General features: G+C 44.1%; 1 protein-coding gene across 2 annotated transcripts in view; it reads right to left on the bottom strand.

Annotated features, from left to right (window-relative positions):
• Positions 1-958: 958 nt before the first annotated feature.
• Positions 959-23,020, bottom strand: part of abcc10 (ATP-binding cassette, sub-family C (CFTR/MRP), member 10) — a 37,901-nt gene continuing 15,839 nt past the window's right edge. For both annotated transcript variants that reach the window (XM_012869809.3, XM_021320187.2), the window contains exons 13-22: positions 22,240-22,378; positions 21,763-21,955; positions 15,536-15,879; positions 13,670-13,839; positions 13,409-13,569; positions 12,986-13,239; positions 12,679-12,824; positions 12,312-12,409; positions 2,641-2,753; positions 959-1,389 (exon numbers count right to left, since the gene is read on the bottom strand). In XM_012869809.3, the coding sequence (XP_012725263.2) occupies positions 1,254-1,389; positions 2,641-2,753; positions 12,312-12,409; positions 12,679-12,824; positions 12,986-13,239; positions 13,409-13,569; positions 13,670-13,839; positions 15,536-15,879; positions 21,763-21,955; positions 22,240-22,378 (1,754 nt within the window). In that variant the 3' untranslated portion in view covers positions 959-1,253. The remainder of the gene's footprint in view (positions 1,390-2,640; positions 2,754-12,311; positions 12,410-12,678; positions 12,825-12,985; positions 13,240-13,408; positions 13,570-13,669; positions 13,840-15,535; positions 15,880-21,762; positions 21,956-22,239; positions 22,379-23,020) is intronic.

Below are 23,020 nucleotides of genomic sequence, written 5' to 3'. Positions count from 1 at the left end.
ACGTTTTGACACCTATCCAGGATGCTTCGTCAGTTCTGGTGGCTCACACCTGCAGTTGGAGCGCTGCTGTTTTTAAGCACACGGAGGCCAGATGCAAATCACCAACCAACCGTTCAATGTCTTGGGTTGTTAGAGGCTATAGTTTGGTGTGAGTGGAGTACTTGGTTCCCCTGAATTATGAGACTAATTCTGTAATCTCTGGAATTAATTAGAGGACCAGGTTGTATACACTAGGGAGTTAGTATTGCAATCCTCCCCCTCTATTCAGAGTAGGCTTTTCTTTTTTGACACATATGGTTTCTTTTACACCATCTGTTCTCTCTGTCCAAAATCAGGACATGATTGTCACCAAAGGTGTGTCCTTTGCTCTTGAAGTGTGAGTGGACTGCTGAATCCTGCCCCGAGTTGCTGGCCCTCTTGTACTGAGAGAACATATTCTCCTATTTTAGCTTCCCTTCATTGGCTTCCTGTTAAATCAACAATAGAATTTAAAATTCTTCTTCTAACATATAAAGCCCTTAATAATCAAGCTCCATCATATATCAGAGATCTGATTACCCCGTATGTTCCTAACAGAGCACTTCGCTCTCAGACTGCAGGTCTGCTGGTGGTTCCTAGAGTCTCTAAAAGTAGAATGGGAGGCAGATCCTTTAGCTATCAGGCTCCTCTCCTGTGGAACCAACTCCCAGTTTTGGTCCGCGAGGCAGACACCCCGTCTACTTTTAAGACTAGGCTTAAAACTTAGGTTACCCTGAGATATCACTTCAGTCCCAGTCTCTCTCTCTCTCTCTCTCTCTCTCTCTCTCTCTCTCTCTCTCTCTCTCTCTCTCTCTCTCTCTCTCTCTCTCTCTCTCTCTCTCTCTCTCTCTCTCTCTCTCTCTCTCTCTCTCTCTCTCTCTCTCTCTCTCTCTCTTTACCGCTAAATTCTAAAATAATGTCTAAGCAACTCAGTACAGTTACAGTATAACCAGCCCAGCTTTAATGAAAACAGATGGTAATCTTGGAGAATATTTTTGTGTTTATTACAAAGCAGGTTTCAAAACACATCATAATGTCTTCCTCAACAACAAGGTGTCTGGGGAGACAAAGGAATATAGCCAGATTTTGTGCTTCTGCTTTTTTGTTCTGCAATAAAGCTTGTATTATAAAAGCAACAGATGAAACAGGACGATGCAGTAAAACTTCAAGACAAAGTAGAAAAGCGGATTTTAGAGTCTCAGAAGATTTCCTTGCATCTTTTGTGTCTTGATATGCTAATCTCCTCGTCCAACAACCAGTCTGTGGAAGATTGAGGTGTCAGTCTGACAGAGAGCAGTAGGCGTGTCAAACTCTACCACCTTCCCAGCATGCATCACAAGCACACGGTCACAGTCCATGATGGTGTTGATCCTGATGAAACAGAGAAATCACAGCCTTTTATGAGTTATGCATCTCATTCTGTGCTGAACGATAACTTCAGGTTATGAATACAATTCTCTGATTAGCATAAATTAATGTTTCACTATGAAGAACATCTTGTGACCTCACCAGAATCTGAAAACATTTCTTACAGCCTGGATTGGTTGTTTTTAATGCCATTGTTAAAAGGATGGACAGGATGCTCACTATGTATAAGGGGCTTACAGCATGTCAATTTTCGGTCAGGACAAGCTCATCTATACTTCTGCAGTCAAGGGAAACCAAACATTTACTGATGGCAATCTAAGAACAATCCTGGGTTATTTTCTTAAGCTAATGTCCTCTTACTTGAGTTCTCTTTGTAGAAAAAGCGTACCAAGAAATAACACAAAGGTAATTTTGTTGAGTGCTGGCGGCCTCTTGTGGGAACAGCCTGTACTGTTCCCACTGCCTGTGTGGGTTCCTGCACTTCTGTTACCCACAGAATGCTGTAAACATACAATCTATGCAAGTTATAGATACAACTGGTGTAGCTCAGCAGGAACAGCAAGCTAAACTCTTCAAAGGAGTGTCAATGGCCAAGTGCCTGTTCACACCTGGCACTAACAGTCTTTCTGAGACATGCATTCAGGCTGTTTTTGTGTCCTGAGTCAGTAAACAAGCATGAGCTCCATAAATAAGCTGAGCTGTACGTGGGTTTGCATATTTTCTGACCAAAGCACCCAGCACACATGTGGAGCGAGCAGCTGACGACTGCCAGAAAGCCGTCCAGTGATTTAACGAGGCAGCATCTTCAGTGTCTTTGACCCTGAACTCCCACTTTATTTATTTCAGTTTTCCCATATTGAATATACTGAGCTACAACATTTAGTTCATAGAGATTGATGCACCCAACAATCACAAAAATGTGACTGGGACGAATCTCAGCCTAATGCAGAATAGAAAGGGTGTTGGGAGCTTGAACTCAGAGTCCTGCAGCATGAGCCTAGGCTGCTTACTGGCAGCAAGGACCCAGTGACTGAACTGTGCTTCCCGTGTTAACTTAGCTCACAGGACTGGCATATTACTGGATAATATGAGCCTGGGTTAAGTGCTCCTTACAGAGAGGTGAAACACTGCTGAGAAGGACGCTTTAATCTTACTAGCAGGTAGGGATGTGACATCCTGAAGGAGTCTTAACCTAACTTCACAGCGGAGGACAGGACAGAAAACCGAGTTTCACACATTATCAGAACATCTTACCTGTGGGCTATAGTGAGAACAGTCTTGTCCTGAAATCTCTCTCTAATTGTCTGCTGTAGCAGTTTGTCTGTCTTCTGGTCCACGCTGGCTGTGGCTTCATCGATGCAAAGAACCTTTATGACAGGGAAAACAGCAAATAATGCTCAAGTTTGAAGGTCAGGGGATTTCTTAGAAGGCTTTTCAGTGGAGAAGGAACTAGGTATTGAATATGTTAAAAACAAAAGCATCCTGGGCAAAACTTTCTCAGTTTAAGATTAGTTAAAGATTTACAAAACGTTCATTTAAGCTTTTAATACTGGAAAATGAAAAAGAAAGTTCCGTGTATAGCTGATGATTTAAAAGACAAAAGCAGTTTGTAATGTTCTGTGCCATCTACCTCAACTTTAAGACCAACACTGGGTATAATTTATTGTCACAAATTAGAAACATTCATTTCTGATTTAATAGCAGGATTCTTTGTTTTCATTCTTGGACACTTTATTGTTTTCCTGCCAGTTTTGTGGCACATACATTCAATTTACCTTGGAAGTCTGAACTAGGAATGGAGTAACAGCCGAGTTAACAGCGTTCCGGTTAACCTAATCTAAACTAATCCTTAACACAGTCGGGGGAAAATGGGATTCTGATACGGCGACGGCCAGGAAAGCTGTTGTTTTGTTCGTAGTCCCTCTTACACATGTCCTTTAAAAAGGTGTACTTTCCACATGCAAACACCACTTTTAATTTGTTTGGTTCAGAATTGCAGCCGCTACATGTAACATTGATTTTAGACGCAGTTACAGCCGTCTTGTAAAATAAACTTGTTTTATCACAGCTTACTCTTGTCGATGCAAGGAGCTGCCATATTGGATCTGAAAATCGGGCTTTAAAAAAAATCTCTCCGACTATACAAGTGGGAAGTCCAACTTTAGGGACCGTTCAAGTTGATTCCTCCAACTTGTAAGTCAGAATGTTTTGAGTTCTGCTTGCAACTGGAACGCAGCATTAGAAATGCCTTCCTGCTTGCACTTCATTTTCCTATGAAACTACGCTTGTCCTCTGTAATTTAATTCCAGCCATAAAAATGTGCTCTTGTTTAAAGGACTCCTCTAACTAACCTGCAACATCCTTTGTGCATATGGAAACATAACACTCTGCATCACTAGAAACAAAGAAAACTGACTTGACATCCACATGCATGAACAATTATGCTCACTCTTCTTTCCAAAGCTGCTGAAAAGGCTGTCAATGTGACCTTAGATTTGTCATGGTTTTCAGGTGACGAGCCCACATGCAGATACGATCGGGAGGCAAAGCACAGTTTTAAGATGTTTATTTTAAGAAACAGGCAGATCTAAGGACGGGACTACGGGTGAGTCGGCTGGGTCAGAACGTCAAGGCTGGCGAGTCTGTAAGAAAGAGGAAGTCAGAAACTCTGAAAGTTGAACCAGGGGAATTGCTAGAAGCGCGCTGCTTACCATTTAGCCGGGCGGACCTAACCGGGAAGAAGTAGCGTCGGGAATACTCTATGATTCTACTCAGCTGGAATTAGGCGGCTGGTGGCTGAGGACGGCTGATGTAACTGGCGAGGGATCCTGAGCGAACCTCGTCGGCAACGGTTGACAGATGGATTGACCAGAGTGAATGCAGAACCAGCAGGAACCGGGAGAGGGGAACTCAGGCCTCGCTGGGTAACATCCAGGAAGTATGAGGGGAACGCCAGAGCAAAATCTGAGCAGGCGGTTCTGCTGGTCTGTTTCTTCGGAACGAGACGTCAAGACGGGTGAGTGCATCCAAGCACAAAAATCTGAGGCAAACAGAGATCCAAAAATTAGTCAAAAAACGAAGAGCAAAAAACTCACAAGCTGGTGTCCGAGCGTAGGGACAGAGGCCACGTCGTACCACGACTGGTTAAGGCTCTGGCGTCTTCCATCTGTCAGCGCTCTGCTTAAGAAGCCAGAGGAAGCCGCCTGCAACGAGCTGCAGGTGTGGGCCACGCCTCCTCAGCCAACCAGACACACCTGTGGAATAGAGTTAGAGTAGAGCAGCACAGAGAATCCTGACACTACCCCCCCCTCAACGGCCGCCTCCTGGCGGCCCAGACGAAGAGGTGCTGGGCTGAGTAGCCCAAAAATCTGAAATCAAGTCCTTATTCACGATAGTAGCTGAGGAAACCCACGAGCGCTCCTCAGAGCTACAACCCTCCCAGTCGACGAGGTATTGGTGACCCCTACCTCGCCGACGGGCATCCACAACCCTGAGAACCCGAGGGTTCTGACTGTCCTGGGAGGGTGGAGGGGGTCCGGAAGGAGGGCACAAGTTGCTGTCCAAAACGGGCTTGATCTGGGACACATGAAAAGTAGGGTGTACTCGGGAGTGAGGGGGCAAACGTAAACGGACAGTGCTCGGGTTAATCACTGTCTCTATCTCATAGGGACCAGTGAACCGGGGAGCAAGCTTTTTAGCGGATGGATTGGACAAAACGTCTCTGGAAGATAACCAAACCTTCTGACCGGGGCGATACTGAGGAGCTGGTCGGCGGTGCTGGTCGGCAAACCTCTTGCTCCGCTCTGCGGTGCGAGTGAGGGCAGTGATGGTTGATCTCCAGATGTCCTGGCAGCGAGCAATGTAGTCGTTTACGGATGTGAAGGGAATCCTGAGTTCCTCTGTGGGTAGAAGTGGAGGCTGATATCCCAAAGCAACCTCAAAAGGTGAACGTCCAGTAGCTGAGGTGATGTGTGAATTAAGGGCATACTCCACCCAGGGCAAAAACTTGTTCCAGTCGGAGGGTGAAGATGACGTAAGGCAGCGGAGAGTAGTCTCTAGTTGCTGGTTCATGCGTTCAGTTTGGCCATTAGTCTGAGGATGATATCCAGAGGTGAGTGTATAACGGGCACCCAGAGCAGAGCAAAAGTGCCGCCAGACCTGGGAGATAAACTGAGGACCCCGGTCAGAGAGGATGTCAACAGGGATGCCGTGAAGTTTGAACACATGTTTGATAAGAAGCTGAGCTGTCTGGAGTGCGTTGGGTAACTTGCGGATGGGAATAAGATGACAGGACTTAGAAAACCGATCAACTACCGTCAAAATAGTTGACATACCTTGGGACAAAGGGAGACCGGTAACGAAATCAATCGCTATGTGGGACCATGGACGTCTGGGGATGGGAAGAGGATTTAACAAACCGGAAGGTGGCTGTGTAGAAGACTTATTCTGGGCGCAAACGGGGCAGGCGAGAACATATTCTCGAACATCCTTAGTCCATGAAGGCCACCAGAACCGCCGGGATACCTGGGACTGGGTTCTGAAAATGCCCGGATGGGCGGAAAACTTCGTGTCATGGCTCCAACGTAGAACCTCAGGACGAACAGACTGGGGAACGTACTTAAGCCCAGGTGGCCCTGTACCTGGGTCCGGGTCTAAGAGTTGGGCCTGTCTGATTCTGTCCTCCAGATCCCAATGCAGCGCTCCAACCGTACAGGTGGGAGGAAGAATCGGTTCCGGCTCCCTCTCTTGTTCAGAAGACGTAAACAGACGGGACAGTGCATCAGGCTTGACATTTCTGGAGCCGGGTCTGTAGGTGATGGTGAGGTTGAATCGAGAGAAAAACAAAGACCAACGGGCCTGTCTAGAGTTGAGTCGACGGGCTGACTGCAGATAGGAGAGGTTCTTGTGATCTGTCCATATTATGATGGGCTGCTCGGATCCCTCTAACCAGTGCCGCCACTCCTCCAACGCTAGTTTAATAGCTAGTAGCTCACGATCACCTACATCATAGTTCTGCTCTGCTGGTGATAAACGACGGGAAAAGAACGCACAAGGGTGCAACTTACAGTCTACCTCCGACTGTTGGGACAAAACCGCTCCCACCCCGGTATTAGAGGCATCGATCTCTAAGATAAACTGTTTGGCTGGGTCGGGGTGAACTAGTATGGGAGCCTGGGAAAAACGGGCCTTAAGTTTACTGAAAGCCTCCTCGGCCTCTGGACTCCAGACATAGGGTACCTTGGGGGAAGTGAGAGCATGTAAAGGGGATGCTACCTGACTATAGTTCCTGATAAAGCGCCGATAGAAGTTAGCGAAACCAAGAAAGCGTTGGAGCTGTTTGCGCGACTCAGGAACAGGCCATTCCACCACTGCCCTTATCTTTTCCGGATCAGACTTCACCTGTCCGCCCTCTAAAATCAGACCAAGAAAGGAAACAGAAGACTGGTGAAAATCACACTTCTCGGCCTTAACAAATAAGCGATTCTCTAATAATCGCTGGAGAACAAGACGGACGTGTTGTTTATGTTGTTCTAGGTCACGAGAGTAAATCAGGATATCGTCAAGATAAACGAAAACAAAAACATTCAGAAAATCCCGAAGGACATCGTTCACTAATGCTTGAAAAACTGCCGGGGCATTGCACAAACCAAAAGGCATGACTAAGTATTCAAAGTGACCTAGCGGGGTCTTAAAGGCCGTCTTCCACTCATCCCCCTGTCTCACCCGAACCAAATGATAAGCGTTGCGCAGATCAAGTTTAGTGAAGATCTTAGCATTCTGGACTGGTTCGAGGGCTGAGGATAATAGAGGGAGCGGGTACTTGTTCTTAACGGTTATTTGGTTAAGCCCTCGATAATCGATACAGGGTCGAAGGGTTCCATCCTTCTTACCAACGAAAAAAAACCCCGCGCCCAATGGGGAGGATGAAGGACGGATCAACCCCGTAGCTAGAGACTCCCCTATATACTTCTCGAGCGCTTGACGTTCTGACCTGGAGATGTTGTAGAGCCGACTCACCGGTAGTGGAGCCCCAGGCAAAAGGTCAATAGCGCAATCGTAAGGGCGATGTGGGGGAAGTGAACAAGCCTGAGTCTTACTGAATACTCTCTGAAGATCGTGGTATTCCTCCGGAACTAGCGATAGGTCAAGAACGTCCCCAGATTCTGTCTCAGGGGAAGGGGTAACAGATACAGGACGAGCGGACTGTAAGCAACGAGAATGACAAGCTGGAGACCAAGATTCTAATCGGGACTCGGCCCAGTTAAACTGCGGGCTGTGGACACTTAACCAGGCTAAACCCAAAACAACGGGTGAACGCTTTACAGGGAACACAAAAAACGAAAGTTGTTCCCGGTGGTTACCCGAAACTATCACTACTAGAGGTCGAGTGCGATGGGTGATTAAGGTTAAACTCTGCCCATCCAAGGACGACACCCGGAGAGGCTCGGGTAAAGGTTCGACCGGCACACGAAGCTGATCCACTACGGTTTGGTCAATTAGGTTGAAGTCCGAACCGGAATCAACTAGAGCCGAGACATCGAAAGTATCCTGATCAAACATTAACGTCACTGGTAAATGTAAGCGAGAAAGAGATGGCGCCTTAGTTACTACTCGGGGGCTAGAACCTTTAACGTCCACCGTTCTCCCCGTTACGAACGGTGGACTGGATCTTTTGGCCGAACCGGACAATCCTTAAGGAAATGACCTTCCCCTCCACAGTATAGACATAAGTTGCCCGCGAAACGCTGTTGACGCTCCTTATTGGTTAAACCAACCTGGCCCAACTGCATGGGTTCAGGAGGTGATGGAGCGGACCGCGGTTCCCTATGGGTGAGCGTGGAAGGGGTGGATGATCGCATGACTTGGTTCTGTCTAACTCGGCTCCGACTACGTAGCCGGGTATCCAACCGGATGGCTAGCGCCACAAAATCCTCAAAATTCCCGGGTTCCTCCACCCGGGCTAATTCATCCTTAAGGGACTCATCAAGAGCCTGAAAAAATACTGCCTTTAACGGTCTTGGTTGCCAATCCGCCGCTGCGGCAACCGTACGAAACTCCACTGAGAAGTCAGATACGCGTCGACCGCGCTGTCTTAACGAAAGGAGATGACGAGACTGATGAGCCGAATCTAACTCGGGCGAAAAAATAGTCTTAAACTCGGTAACGAATTCCTGAAAAGTAACCCCGAATGACTGACAATCAGGGAATCGAGCCTCAGCCCAACTAAGTGCCTTACCTGTTAGGAGTCGTAGTACATAAGATATCTTAACCTCATCTGAGGCGAAAGTCTGGGGGGATCGGTTAAACACCAGTTTACACTGAAAAAGGAATCCTCCGCAACTCCCATGGTCACCAGAGAATTTCTCCGGACTAGGTGACGCGCTCTCAAGTGGCGGAGCCCAAAGCTGATTATCAGTGCTCGGAGCGACGGGAGGCGGGGTGCTAATGTTTTGAGTGACAGGCGACGTCATCGCGGAAGTAACTGTGTCCATGAGCTGGCTAAACTGAGCGGCTAATCTATGAAGCTGCTCCTGTGTTGAATTTACGGCTAAACCTAGCGACTGCATCTGCTCTTGCTGTGCGGCTAACTGCCGCCCGAACGTATCCGCTGGACTTTGGTGGCCAGAGCCTTCTTCTGTCATGGTTTTCAGGTGACGAGCCCACATGCAGATACGATCGGGAGGCAAAGCACAGTTTTAAGATGTTTATTTTAAGAAACAGGCAGATCTAAGGACGGGACTACGGGTGAGTCGGCTGGGTCAGAACGTCAAGGCTGGCGAGTCTGTAAGAAAGAGGAAGTCAGAAACTCTGAAAGTTGAACCAGGGGAATTGCTAGAAGCGCGCTGCTTACCATTTAGCCGGGCGGACCTAACCGGGAAGAAGTAGCGTCGGGAATACTCTATGATTCTACTCAGCTGGAATTAGGCGGCTGGTGGCTGAGGACGGCTGATGTAACTGGCGAGGGATCCTGAGCGAACCTCGTCGGCAACGGTTGACAGATGGATTGACCAGAGTGAATGCAGAACCAGCAGGAACCGGGAGAGGGGAACTCAGGCCTCGCTGGGTAACATCCAGGAAGTATGAGGGGAACGCCAGAGCAAAATCTGAGCAGGCGGTTCTGCTGGTCTGTTTCTTCGGAACGAGACGTCAAGACGGGTGAGTGCATCCAAGCACAAAAATCTGAGGCAAACAGAGATCCAAAAATTAGTCAAAAAACGAAGAGCAAAAAACTCACAAGCTGGTGTCCGAGCGTAGGGACAGAGGCCACGTCGTACCACGACTGGTTAAGGCTCTGGCGTCTTCCATCTGTCAGCGCTCTGCTTAAGAAGCCAGAGGAAGCCGCCTGCAACGAGCTGCAGGTGTGGGCCACGCCTCCTCAGCCAACCAGACACACCTGTGGAATAGAGTTAGAGTAGAGCAGCACAGAGAATCCTGACAAGATTAAGCTGAGATTCTCTTTTATCCCACTAAAATGATCCTGATATTGTTGAACCATGTCCCAGAGCATTGTTTATGATGTTATAATGAAGTGTTTATTTAGATTCATGTTAATTCATTTCAAACAATACCTCTTTAAACCAACCATCTTATTCGGCTAGTTTAGAACAAGGTTATCTTTTGAAATGAGTGCATTCCTGTCTCTCTTCTTTACGCATGTTGGTAACGTTCAGTTAGATTTCTGATTCCAGCATGATTATCTGTCCAGGTTTGCTTTGGACCAGGCCATCTCTCTGAAACTCTAAACCAAAAGGTTTGAAAGAAAAGTACAGAATTCATTGTTCCCTACAGCCATCTAACAGGACGCGCCAATTTTTCCAAAATCCCCCAAATCACACCATTCTGTGCGCTCTCATGGCTGAGTCAGAGGAAAAAGATAAAAGACTGATGGATTAACTAAGAGAGACTCAGAACCAGAACCATCAAGGAAGAAGCCCAATTTAATTTATTAAACCTAGATCAACTGTAAATTTGGTGACATTTTTATTCACTAACATTTTGTTTTGCTCACAAAGGAACATTCCAGCAAACTTCATTGTGTTTTGCCTCCGTGCAACTGTAGTAAGCACCAGAACCCAGTTTATTCAACCAAAGTAGTTGTTTTGCATGGTTGCCAGTTTGGTTCAGAATCCTTAAAGAGGAATCACCAAGGCGTCCAGACTGCACCACATTTCTATCAGCTAATGATAATCTAAGCCAGGAGTCTGCAACCTTTACAATCTAAAGAGCCATTTTTGCTCCAAGTCTGCCTAATTAAATGGTGTTTAGAGCCAAAAAGAATAACTGACTTTTTTTGTGTTACGATAAATATCTACTATACGGCTTATGGCAATTTTTATGGCTGAGGGGGAAACATCTGCTCTTAATAAGTGTGATAAAAAACGTTACTGCAGTGGATTTCCTTGATACCACAACCTTTAAAGGTCTGAATTACAACACTACACGCCAGTTGGTCATTAAAGTTTATTTCAAACCTACTGATACACAACTTTTTTTTTTTAATTTCAATCAGGTTTTAATCCAAAGCACACATTTGCTGGATTAGTCAAGTCACAATTATTGAGGTTTAAACGAATTTGCACACAAGAATCAGACTTTTATTTAGCAGTTAGGGTGCTGTTTGCTGCTTTGTCCAGCAGGGGGTATCAGAGATCCTTTTTAAGAAGATGCTTGAAGTCCTTTTCTGAACGCAAACCAGCTGCTGAGAGCATGGCAGTGCCTTTCATCACTCACCTGTAAATGTTGAGTTGGTGAAGGGGATGAGAGGGAACTTTGAGGAGTTGTTTACCAGACTGGTTTTAATTTCACAGAATGTGTTTAATAAAAAGGAAAGGACACCACATGTTCTATTTATTAAACATTGAGCATCAATGGGATGCAGTCACTGCTATGGTGCTGGAGTGTATTCCCACTTGGACCATGGGACAGAGATGCTACGCAACCAGAATTGGGATCCACACACGGATGAGGGGTGAGGCTTAAAATTTGGGGTCTGAGGACAGTAGAGTCCATGCATGAAGCTACGGCTGCCTTTGGTTGCGTCACTACACCAACTATCCCAGACCATAATTCTGTCTCTATGATAGTCCACTTGGACAGCTAAATTAGGTCCAGTTGTTGGAGGCTTAACGCAAAAATCCTTGTTAATCTAAATATTAAAGAACTGTAAACTGAAAAGTGAAATTAAATGTTATTTGGAGAATAATAATAATAATGAGGAGGTAAATCCTGCAAAGCTATGGGATACTTTAAAGGTGATGATTAGAGGTAAAAATATACCAAACCCTTCCCATGAAAAAAGAATGTGACAACAAAACAGAGCACATTACTGGGGGAATTGGTGAAATTGGAAAGAGAGCATTCAAAGACCCTTGAAGATTGCACAAAAGTTAGGAGTACAACCTTAAAAAAAGAGATAGACTGAATCAATACATTAGAAATACAAAAAAACTATTCTCATTTAAAAAACAACTATATTACGAGGCAGGGGGAAAAATCATTGAAGCTTTTGTTGTACCGATTAAGAAAGCAACAGGCAGGAAGATTAATATATAAAATAAGAAATTCCTTAACAAGGGATTAAGGACCTCAGACGGCCCTATCCAGCTCTCCTAGAGTTACTGCCTGTCTCTTCTAGCCTCCTCCATTATGGTGAGCCTGTGCTGGCAGACACAGCAAACCTGCCAACGGTCCACATTGATGCACATTGATGCACCGTCCTGGTGGAGTTGGACTGCCTGTAGAACCTCTGTAGGGTCCAGGTATCACCTCATGGTACCAGCAGTGGTACCTACACTAATCAACAACCCCGTCTAGTACTGAACTGACCTGATCAATACTCTAGACATTTAACTGACTAACTTGATGCTATACTCTGATTAAAAAGCAGTTCCTTAAGTTTTTTGAGCAGTGTATGTGACACTCACCTTGGCCTGTGTTAACAGCGCTCTGGCTAAACACAACAACTGTCTCTGCCCTGCAGAGAAGAATTTCCCTCGTTCTCCAACCTCAGCATCCAGTCCCCCTGATATTCATACAGAAACATACATTTAGTCACTCATCCATCCATCCATCCATCCTTCCTTCCATCCATCCATCTGATGTAACCACACTCAAACGTTTTGATTTGATCAGCACCAATTTCAGATAACCAAATTCAGCTGTGGTGACAGTTTTTCTTCCAAAGACTGTTTTTTATGACAAAAAAAATCCATCAAAAGACAGAGTGAGCTTTATGTAAGGTGTTCATAAACTAAAAGAATCAGCTCTCTGTTCTGCTCGTTCCTCACTCACCCATCCTGCTGACCACAGAGCTCAGGTGGCACTGATCCAGCACGTCTTGCAACTGATGGTCCAGCTGTCTCTTACAAGGGTCCAGGTTATCTCTGACGGTCCCACTGAACAGAAAGGGATCCTGGGGAATAATGGCCAACCTAGACCTGCAAACACCACAAAAACCACAGAGACAACAACAAGTTGATGAGTGCTTTTATCACACAGGCATTTATACAGATTCTGAATGGAAATCCTTCATCACATCAGATTTGCCCATTTCTGCACAGCGGTTCATAAATCTCCTCCACTGTGATTCCAGGCGTACCTGAGCTGAGCGAGGCCCACGGTGCTAATATCCAGTTGATCCAGGAGTATCTGGCCTTGGTTGAGCTGCACCATACGAAACAGGGCCAGAAACAATGTGGACTTGCCAGAGCCTGTGCGTCCAACGATGCCTATTTTCTCCCCAGGTTGCACCACAAAGCTCACTCCATCCAGGGCGTTAGGAAGACCTTCCCTGTAGGCCAGAACCACATCACAGAACTCCAAGGAGCCCTGCTCAGGCCACGCAGCAGGCAGCTGGTGTGGCAAAAACAATGAAGGAATAACACTGCTTTAAACTGACCGTTAAATGTAACACGTTCGTACTGTTCAGAAAATATCTTTTTAATTCTTAGGAGATCTAGTCAGACCTGGTTCCCTAACAAATAGTGTGAGTTCATATGGCCCTGCAGCAGCTAAAGCCTACCTCTGCGTTGAGTTGCTGTGGTTCAGTTGGCAATTCAGTAGAGTATTCCTCAGTTCGCTCCACACTCACAAGCTGCATTTCAGTCTGTGTGAAGCCGAATATGAGGCCGGACAGCAGTTGTGTGATGGACAGTGCATAAGACAGGGACAGACCCAGCAGACCTGAGCAGAACAAGGTCAGTCACACGCAGGCACCGTGTGAATAACAGAAAACAGACATCTCATCTACTGGTACAATCACAACCGTCACACACTGCCCCACCTGGATCAACAACGCTATACTGGTGCTGGATGACTGCTATCACTCCCAGGCACGTGATCACAGCAACACCAATCAGCTGCAAGCGGAGGTGCAGCCACTGCATGGCAGCGTTGCTAACGAACAGGCAGCGCTGGTTCTGCTCCAGACGTTCGGCGTTCTCCTCCCTGAACCTAAAACAAGGGAAATCAGTCCATTCTGCTTTCATTTGCAAAAAAACAAGAGTCCCTCAGCCAACGCTCAATGAGCCTACCATGAAAATCCATGAAATGTGGTGTGCTTGGAAAAGCTATTAACCGAGTATAGCTCAGAGCGAGCCTGCAGAAAACAGGTACAGCTCTAATTTTCCTGCTAATGGTCGTCCCTTGGGTAGCAGCTGCAAGAACAAACACGGCCTGAGCCCCATGAATAAGAGACTGCTGTGTTTTAGATTTTGGTCATCTACATGGTCAGACATCCAGATGACAAAGCAGTGGGCCTGTTGGAGTATATATATATTTATCCTGATGCTGTGGTCAATCTCTGAGCAAAAATCAAAAGCACTCATGGAATTACCACCAAGCGGCAGTGCTTACTTGTTTTTAAAAGCGGAAATTCACACCAGACGCTGCAAAGTACGCTCCACAGCTGTGTGTTTGTGCGCAGAGAAGAACTTTTGCCACATGGGTAAGTAACTGAATTACCAGTAATATATCCTATGTTTTGGTCACGTAAAAGTCTGTGTCTTGACCATTTGATTAGAAATTGCATATTTTAGTCTGTTAGCTTGTCACAACTACAAAGAACTGCTGATTGAGCGTACAGTAATGAACAACTTTAGATTTTGTGTAGTGTTGCACCGATACCGGTACCAGTATGGGACAGGGCCCAGATCCAGCACTAAAATGGTGGTATCGGTATCGGCGAGTACCAACAAACAGGGCACCGATACCATTCTGATGTCTGTCTGTCACTTGAACGCAGCCTTCTCTCTCCCGACTAGTATTATACATGTTACATAAGTTTATGAAAGTTGCACTACTTAGCCATTTGAGAGCCAAAACTCAGGGTTTAAAAGAGATTATTCAATTATTAATGTAAATTTACTGTCTTACTGTTGCACTATTATACAGAGGCCACTATTTTGGCCTTTGAGAGCCAAAAGTTTATTCAACTATTGTCACCCATTCCAGGTAGGCAATAAAAAGTTCTACTACCCTAACTAGTATGCAGTTCTTCATACACACACACACACATCAATTTCAAACAGATGGTATCGGGTAACAGTATCGGGGCCAAAAAATGGTATCGGTGCAACACTAGTTTTGTGTATTATTTTGTAGAAAGAGCAGCAAGTAGAAGGTGTATCTCGGCCTTCTTGCTGCTAGTTGACGAGGTATTGTGAGAGGAAAGGCATGGAGCTCGGCGACAATGGGTGCATCCCATCAATCAGCAGCGTCAGCAGCAAGGTGACATCTACCACCTTATGGCAGAACTGAAACTCCATGGCCAAAGACACCACCTGCATCTTAGAACGGATTTTGGGAGACTTTCAGAAGTGAACTCTGACACAGGATGTCGTTTTCCTGTTTATTTCTTGCTAAACAAGAGCGCATACACGTCTGGAATTAGATCTTCAACCTAATTTTGTCGCAGCGTTGAACGCGCATATTATGCTTCTAGTGTAACTATCTTGACTGATCAAAATGGAACGCTAGCCTACATGTAGGACGCGCACATGCTGCTTTGCTGCTCTTACGTGCTGTAACGCGTCCAGTGTATTTTCTCCTTAACTATTGGCCAGTGCGTTACCATGGGAACATTGCTGATCAGGGACTCGCACTGACAGCCGCTGTACTTATCAAAGATGTCTAAGTTGCCGTCTCCTACCTGGCAGCACTACAGCTGGCCCTGATGGTTCCCAGCCCAGCAATTGTCTCAGAGAAGTGTGAGTAGATAGGCGACAGCGTCAGGCTGCAAAGGCGTTTCAGCTCCCGGGAGGTGTGCCTGTAGAAGTGCTGTGTCTGGTAGTAGAGCAGAGCCAGGGGGAACAGCCCCACCAACACCCACGGCAGGCTGTAGCTTATCACCACCACCATCCCCAGCAGGCCAAAAACGTTGGCCAGCAGGATGTTCAGGATGAACGGCAGGCTGTCATCCACGGTGTACAGGTCAGAGGAGAAACGGTTGAGTATGCGACCCAAAGGGCTGACGTCAAAGAAGGTCACTGTGGCCTAGGAAAGAACACAAAACACACCTTTTATTAAACGTTCCTATTTTAGCTTCACAACAACAAGAACACATATTTCAATCTAAAATTGTTTCTAAGCATGTTTGATTTTTTGTTGAAATTATTTTTAGTGTCTGGATATGCTCATATGGATGTGATTATACACACGGCTTTAGCGTCTTGCTGTTAAAGCAAATGTATTCAGTTTAAAGCAGCATAAACATGGTTCCTATAGTTAACATATACACATGAGCTGATGAGGTTCAAACAACTACAAAGAACCTTCAGAAAGAATATGCTTTAACTCCAAGTTTATCACTGAAATAATGCAAAAATAAACAAAGCATTGCTAAATGAACATCAACCTAAACTCCTCCACAGTGTTTCCCATATATAGACTCTACTTGGGCATTTTGCCCAAATAAACCAAACCCACCCAGAAAAATCACCCCCCCCCCCTCCCAAAACAAACAAAAAAAAAAAGATTGCTAGCAAAAAGCTGATCACGTTTTTGAACAAACAAGTGCAGCCAACTAAAAGCTGCCAAAAGCTGCTGTTTTTAAGACCACGGTCACCCAGTAATCTCCTGGGCAGGAAGAAGTCTTCCTGTCTTATCCTGTCTTACTGTATGTAACACAGAGCAGATGCGCTGAGCTGCTCCAAGCAGGCGTCACAGCCCCTGTGCAGCGCATTGACCTGTGCGTGGTGGGTGCCTGCTGGAGTGGAAATGCCTCTATGTGTCAACTAGCTTTATGGACGTGGAACTAAGTGTGGGAAATGTAGGAGTTTGTCACAAGAAATGCAGGCGATTGGTGCGCCCGACTATGAAGGATAAACAACCGCTGACAGTCCCCGCTACCTACAGTACGCGCACATTACGCCCGAACACACCCCGCTGCAGAGGGGTGCACACTTTTTCAGCAGACATTTTATGTGCTTTAGGCTAAACAGTGGCTTTGTGACCACTCCTACAGTGTTGTGGATTAATAAAATCCCAAAATAAAAAAAGGGTTGCCAACTGGTGCTTCTTTTCAACACATTGGGTTGTAAAAATAGCTTTTGGTGGGTTACAATTTGGGCTGCTTTTCAAAACATTTAGTGAGTTTTTAGAAATAATTAATAGGAAAATTATATCGAAACAGTTTTTGTGTGGAGAGAGAATTCAATTCAATTCAATTCAATTTTATTTATATAGCGCCAAATCATGAAACATGTCATCTCAAGGCACTTTACAAAATCAGAATTGTTAGGCAATGCAAGGCAAGGCAAATTTGTTTGTATAGCACATTTCAGTACTAAGACAAGGCAAAGTGCTTTACATGATTAAAATATAGGAAAATAAAAACACAATAAAGGCAAGTTGGAATAAAATGTACAAACAAATTTAACAAAATAAAACATGGGACAATGGAAACTAAAAGCAAATTTAAAAAAAGTTTGGACGAGTTTTAGTAAAAGAGTAACTAAAACAGTCGAAGGCAGTCCTAAACAAATGTGTTTTTAATCTTGATTTAAAAGAACTCAGGTTTTCCGCACTTTTACAGTTTTCTGGAAGTTTGTTCCAGATCAGTGGAGCATAGGAACTAAATGCTGCTTCTCCATGTTTAGTTCTGGTTCTAGGTATGTGGAGCAGACTGGAGCCTGAATACCTGAGTGGTCTGGATGGTTGATGCACTGATAACAAGTCTGTGATGTATTTAGGTGCTAAGCCATTCAGGGATTTATAGACTAACAGAAGTATTTTAAAGTCTATTCTCTGAGATACAGGGAGCCAGTAGAGGGACTTGTTATATTAACTTAGGTTTAAAACTCCTGTTAAGAGGCTGTTGGCAAAACATCTTGTGGTTGCTATGACAACGTGATTGGGAGATTAATCTTGTGTGTAGGCTATTTGGTTGCCTGATTTCACAATTTGTGGGGAAATGTGTGATGATTTTTTTTTCTCTACTTCAGTGCATTTGTGCGTTAATGGCATGTTTTATATACCATGTATGTTTCTATTCATTTAACATGAGTTCAAGAGAGGTTGAGGTTTGGGCTGGATCATAGTTTTTTTAGTCGGACAGGTTTTACGTTGTATTTGGCCTGGAAACAGTCAGATCTGGCAACACAGTGTAGTGCTGTGTCCATTCAATTAACTCAAAAGATTTCCATAAGTGCGGATGTCATTGAACACTGACTGAAGTAAACATTCATATTAGGAGAGGTAACTACAGCAACTCAGGAGCACAAGGATCAGAACAAAGCTGAGTTCCTGCCTGCAGGTAACCCAAGTTTCTCAGTAACTCATTTGGCCAAGTTTCACGTCTTGGTTCTGCTCCTCGTGTTCTCTAGCTGCCTTAGCTTACCCTCCCATCATGAATGTTTACGCCAGTGCTGACTTTCCCAACAGAAATGAATGGTTCCTGCTCACTCTCGTTTGTTCAGCTGTCACTTCTTGAATTTGGTTGGAAACAAGTTTGAATATCCATGCCGTACTAGCAACGGTGACTAGAGTCATCTCCAAGTAGGCTATGAATGTAGTGACCTGTCCCACCCCTCCTCTCACTAGTTGGCTAGCATCTTGGTTGAATTGTATGATTGTCATATCGAGATGGGAATAACAGAAAGTTGGACGCTCGGAGGTAAAAAACAAAACCCAAATAACTGCTTCCAGACCAAGGCAGTCAGAGTCCCCCAATGCCTGCATATGGCAGACGCAAGACATGAGATCTGGTATATGTGACATAGTGAAATATGTAAGATTATGTTACACAATATTTAGTGTAAATAATTAGCACTTGATATATGAGATTTCCAGTTTGAGGAAGGTTTGTAATTTAGAGACTGGCACAATACTACGCGGTACCGTACAAAGAGCCTCTGCACTGTCCACCACCACAAGTAAATTCTCAACCTGTGGGCAAACACTGCCTATATACTGATTACACAGTGCCTTGGTAAATGGATATGTACCACAGGCTTTTAAAGTAGCTGTTATTAAACCTTTACTTAAGAAACCATCTCTTGATCAAGATGAGTTAGTAAATTACAGACCTATATCTAATCTTCTTTTCTTATCTAAAATTCTTGAGAAAGTAGTTGCTAATCAACTATGTGAACATTTACAAAGCAATGACCTACTTGAGGAGTTTCAGTCAGGCTTCAGAGCTCATCATAGCACTGAAACAGCTCTGGTGAAGGTCACCAATGATATTCTCATGGCCTCAGATAATGGACTTGTGTCTATACTTGTCCTGTTAGATCTCAGTGCTGCGTTTGATACAGTTGATCACAATATTCTCCTACAAAGACTTGAGCATACTGTAGGGATTAAGGGAAAAGCATTAGGCTGGTTTAAATCTTATCTGTCGAACAGATTCCAGTTTGTTCATGTTAATAATAAATCTTCCTCAAACTCTAGGGTCACTTGTGGAGTACCACAGGGTTCAGTCCTTGGACCAATTCTCTTTACTATATATATGCTTCCGATAGGCAAAATTATCAGACAGCATGGGATTAATTTCCACTGTTATGCTGATGATACTCAGCTATATCTATCCATAAATCCTGATGAATCCAATCAGTTACTTCGACTGCAGTCATGTCTTGATGACATCAAAAGCTGGATGACTTTAAATTTCCTGCATTTAAATTCTGACAAGACAGAAGTTGTAATCTTTGGGCCAGAGTCTTCAAAAAATAAAGTTCTTAATCAATCACTTAATCTGGATGGCATTAACCTGGCCTCTGGTAATAAAGTTAAAAATCTTGGCGTTGTTTTCGACCAAGACATGTCATTTAAATCCCATATTAAACAGGTTTCCAGAGTTTCCTTTTTTCACCTCCGGAATATCGCCAAAATTAGACACATTCTGTCCAGGAGTGATACTGAAAAACTGGTCCATGCATTTGTTACTTCAAGGCTGGACTATTGTAATTCTTTACTATCAGGAAGTCCACAAAATGCAGTTCGAAGTCTTCAGCTGATCCAAAATGCTGCATCAAGAGTTCTGATGAAAATCAACAAGAGGGATCATATTTCTCCAATTTTAGCTTCCCTTCATTGGCTTCCTGTTAAATCAAGAATAGAATTTAAAATTCTCCTTCTAACGTATAAAGCCCTTAATAATCAAGCTCCATCATATATCAGAGCTCTGATTACCCCGTATGTTCCTAACAGAGCACTTCGCTCTCAGACTGCAGGTCTGCTGGTGGTTCCTAGAGTCTCTAAAAGTAGAATGGGAGGCAGATCCTTTAGCTATCAGGCTCCTCTCCTGTGGAACCAACTCCCAGTTTTGGTCCGTGAGTCAGACACCCTATCTATTTTTAAGACTAGGCTTAAAACTTTCCTTTTTGACAAAGCTTATAGTTAGAGTGGCTCATACCCTGAGCTATCTCTATAGTTGTGCTGTGATAGGCCTAGGCTGCTGGAGGACATCAGGGTCTAATTTTCTCACTCTACTGATTTCTACTGTTCTCCAGTTTTGCATTGTATTACATTGAAATGACTGTCGTCATTTCAGCTTTTAACTTTTTGCTCTCTCTCTTTTTCTTCATAGTAGGTACACCTGGTCTGGCGTTCTGTTAACTGTGACATCATCCAGAGAAGACGGCTCACCCGCTACTACCATCTAATGTAGAACAGATTACTAGATCAATGTGTGCTTCTGTGCTTTTTTGTCTCTCTTGTTGTGTCTCTGCTCTGTCTTCTGTAACCCCCAGTCGGTCGAGGCAGATGACCGTTCATACTGAGCCTGGTTCTGCCGGAGGTTTTCCTTCCCGTTAATGGGGAGTTTTTCTTTCCACTGTCGCTTCATGCTTGCTCAGTATGAGGGATTGCAGCAAAGCCATGGACAATGCAGACGACTCTCCCTGTAGCTCTACGGTTCCCCAGGAGTGAATGCTGCTTGTCGGGACTTTGAAGCAATCAACTGGTTTCCTTATATAGGACATTTTTGACCAATCTGTATAATCTGACCCAATCTGTATAATATGATTGAACTTGATTTTGTAAAGTGCCTTGAGATGACATGTTTCATGATTTGGCGCTATATAAATAAAATTGAATTGAATTGAATTGCTTTGCAAAAGTATTGGCACCCACTGAAATGTTTAAAATTTATCCATGATCACCAAAAACTTCCATGTATTTATTTTGGTATTTCATGTGACAGACAAACAAATCAGTTGATAATTGTAAAGCACAAGCAAAAAGAATACATAATATTGAAAATCCTTTATAAATATGTATCTAACATATTTGATGTAGTATATTGTATTCTGTGCCCATATATCATATAGCTCTCTAGTCTTTTAGACCCTCAAACAAGCTTTCCTCCATAACTGGCCTGTATTTAGCTGTCAACTCCGACAGGCTCCCTTAACTCTTCTGAAGCAATGCGCCCCACCAGCATGATGCTGCCACCACATTCTTTCTTGCTGAGAAAGGTACGAGTCATTTAAACACATGTAGACTATTTACTTAATATGTAACCTCTGAAGGAAAATACTTTTACTAGATTTTTATTTAGTAAATGGGGCAGAATATATACACATGCTAAACTTTAAAGGTTTATATTTGTGGGAAAATGCAGAACTCTAAATGTCCTCCTTCCTACCACTTTACAATTATACAGCAATATATTCCACTGTGTTGGTCTAAGGTGAAAAATCCCAGCAGAACACACTGAAGCTTGTGGTTGGACATAATGTTGAATAGTCTAAGGGGTAGGAATACCTCTGCAAAGCACTGCAATAAGCTGGGGTTTCCCATTAGGACTAACCAGCATGGATTGCTAATCATCAGCCTTGGCTGCCAAAATATTGTAAACCCTCTGCACTGCTTAGCAATGACAGCAAATGCAGTCAGGCAGCGGTGTGGGCTTCAAAAGCTCACATAACGTACCTTGAGGACCCGATCCAAAAGCCTGTTGTGGATGGCAGAAGCTGCACAGATGACCCCATAGGCAAAGAGGAAGGCTCGAAGGGCCGTGAACATGGTGTTGGAGGCAGCGATGGAGCCGTAGATGGTCAGGTAAAACCTGATGTCGGTGGAGGTATTATTGCTAAGGAAAGCTTCCACAGAGGGCACAGGGGTCCTGGATGGATGGTGGGAAATATGTCAGTTCAGTAAAAGGTTGACTTTTAACTCTGTGCTTACATATCTGGGTGTCTGAAGTAGGACTGTAATCCCTTGTTATGAGTTAATGAATGGCACAAAAAATCATAACACCATGCTGTCATTAGTAAATGTAAAATATACAGTTTCTAAAATTTCTAAAACCTATTTTGACATAATTTCACATTGCTATTGTTAAACTATATTTCTATCCAGTACTTTATCCGTATTTAATTTTGGAGTTTCCCTGATTGATCAACTTACATCAGGCCACCAGGTGAGAAAAGCAGCATGTGAGGAAGAACCAGATCTGCTATAGAGGAACCATCAGCACAACTGGAACCGTTGTTTTTCAGTGAAGAGATCCAATGGGAGAGCCACCAGTCAGAAACGTTCTTAGAGGCTTAAAACGTCACAGAAATGAATGCACAGAGCACAGAAACAGCAGTTGTTAAAAACCAGGGGTCATTGTTTAGTGCAGCATAAGTGAAAATCTGTGTATAGAAATCTGGTATTTATGTGGTGGGCAGACCTAACACACTACTGATGGTGTGTTGTGTATAAAGGTACTGCATGGGGGTCGCGAAGGTTTTGGTTGATTAGAAAAAAATGTATTACCCCCCCCTGCAATTTTTTTTAAAATGTCTTTAAATTGAAATGTCTTTATGCATGATTACATGCAATTGACAGACATTGTTGATCTTGGCAGGTATCAATTTATTGTGTTATGTTATGTTTATAAATGGCAGTGGCATGGCCACCCTACTCACTGTGCCTTGCACATGTTTAAAATAAAAACATGAATATGTGAACCTGTGTATTATTTGAGTATCTTAGTATTGAATACACAATAACAAGGTACATTTACACATGGCACCATAGGACCAGTTTGATATAACACAATTTTATACAATATATATAATTAGGGGGTCCCTGCTCCATCTCGCCATGAGTTTGGGGGTCCTTGGCCTGGAAAACGTTGAAGACCCATGGTATAAAGCTTATCTGGAAGGGATCAGTCATTCCAAACAGATTTTTGAATTAT

Source organism: Fundulus heteroclitus, chromosome 5 (assembly GCF_011125445.2).
Source record: "Fundulus heteroclitus isolate FHET01 chromosome 5, MU-UCD_Fhet_4.1, whole genome shotgun sequence".
NCBI classification, from domain to species: domain Eukaryota; kingdom Metazoa; phylum Chordata; class Actinopteri; order Cyprinodontiformes; family Fundulidae; genus Fundulus; species Fundulus heteroclitus.
Note: the sequence above shows the minus strand (reverse complement) of the source record. Positions and strands in the feature narration are given on the sequence as shown.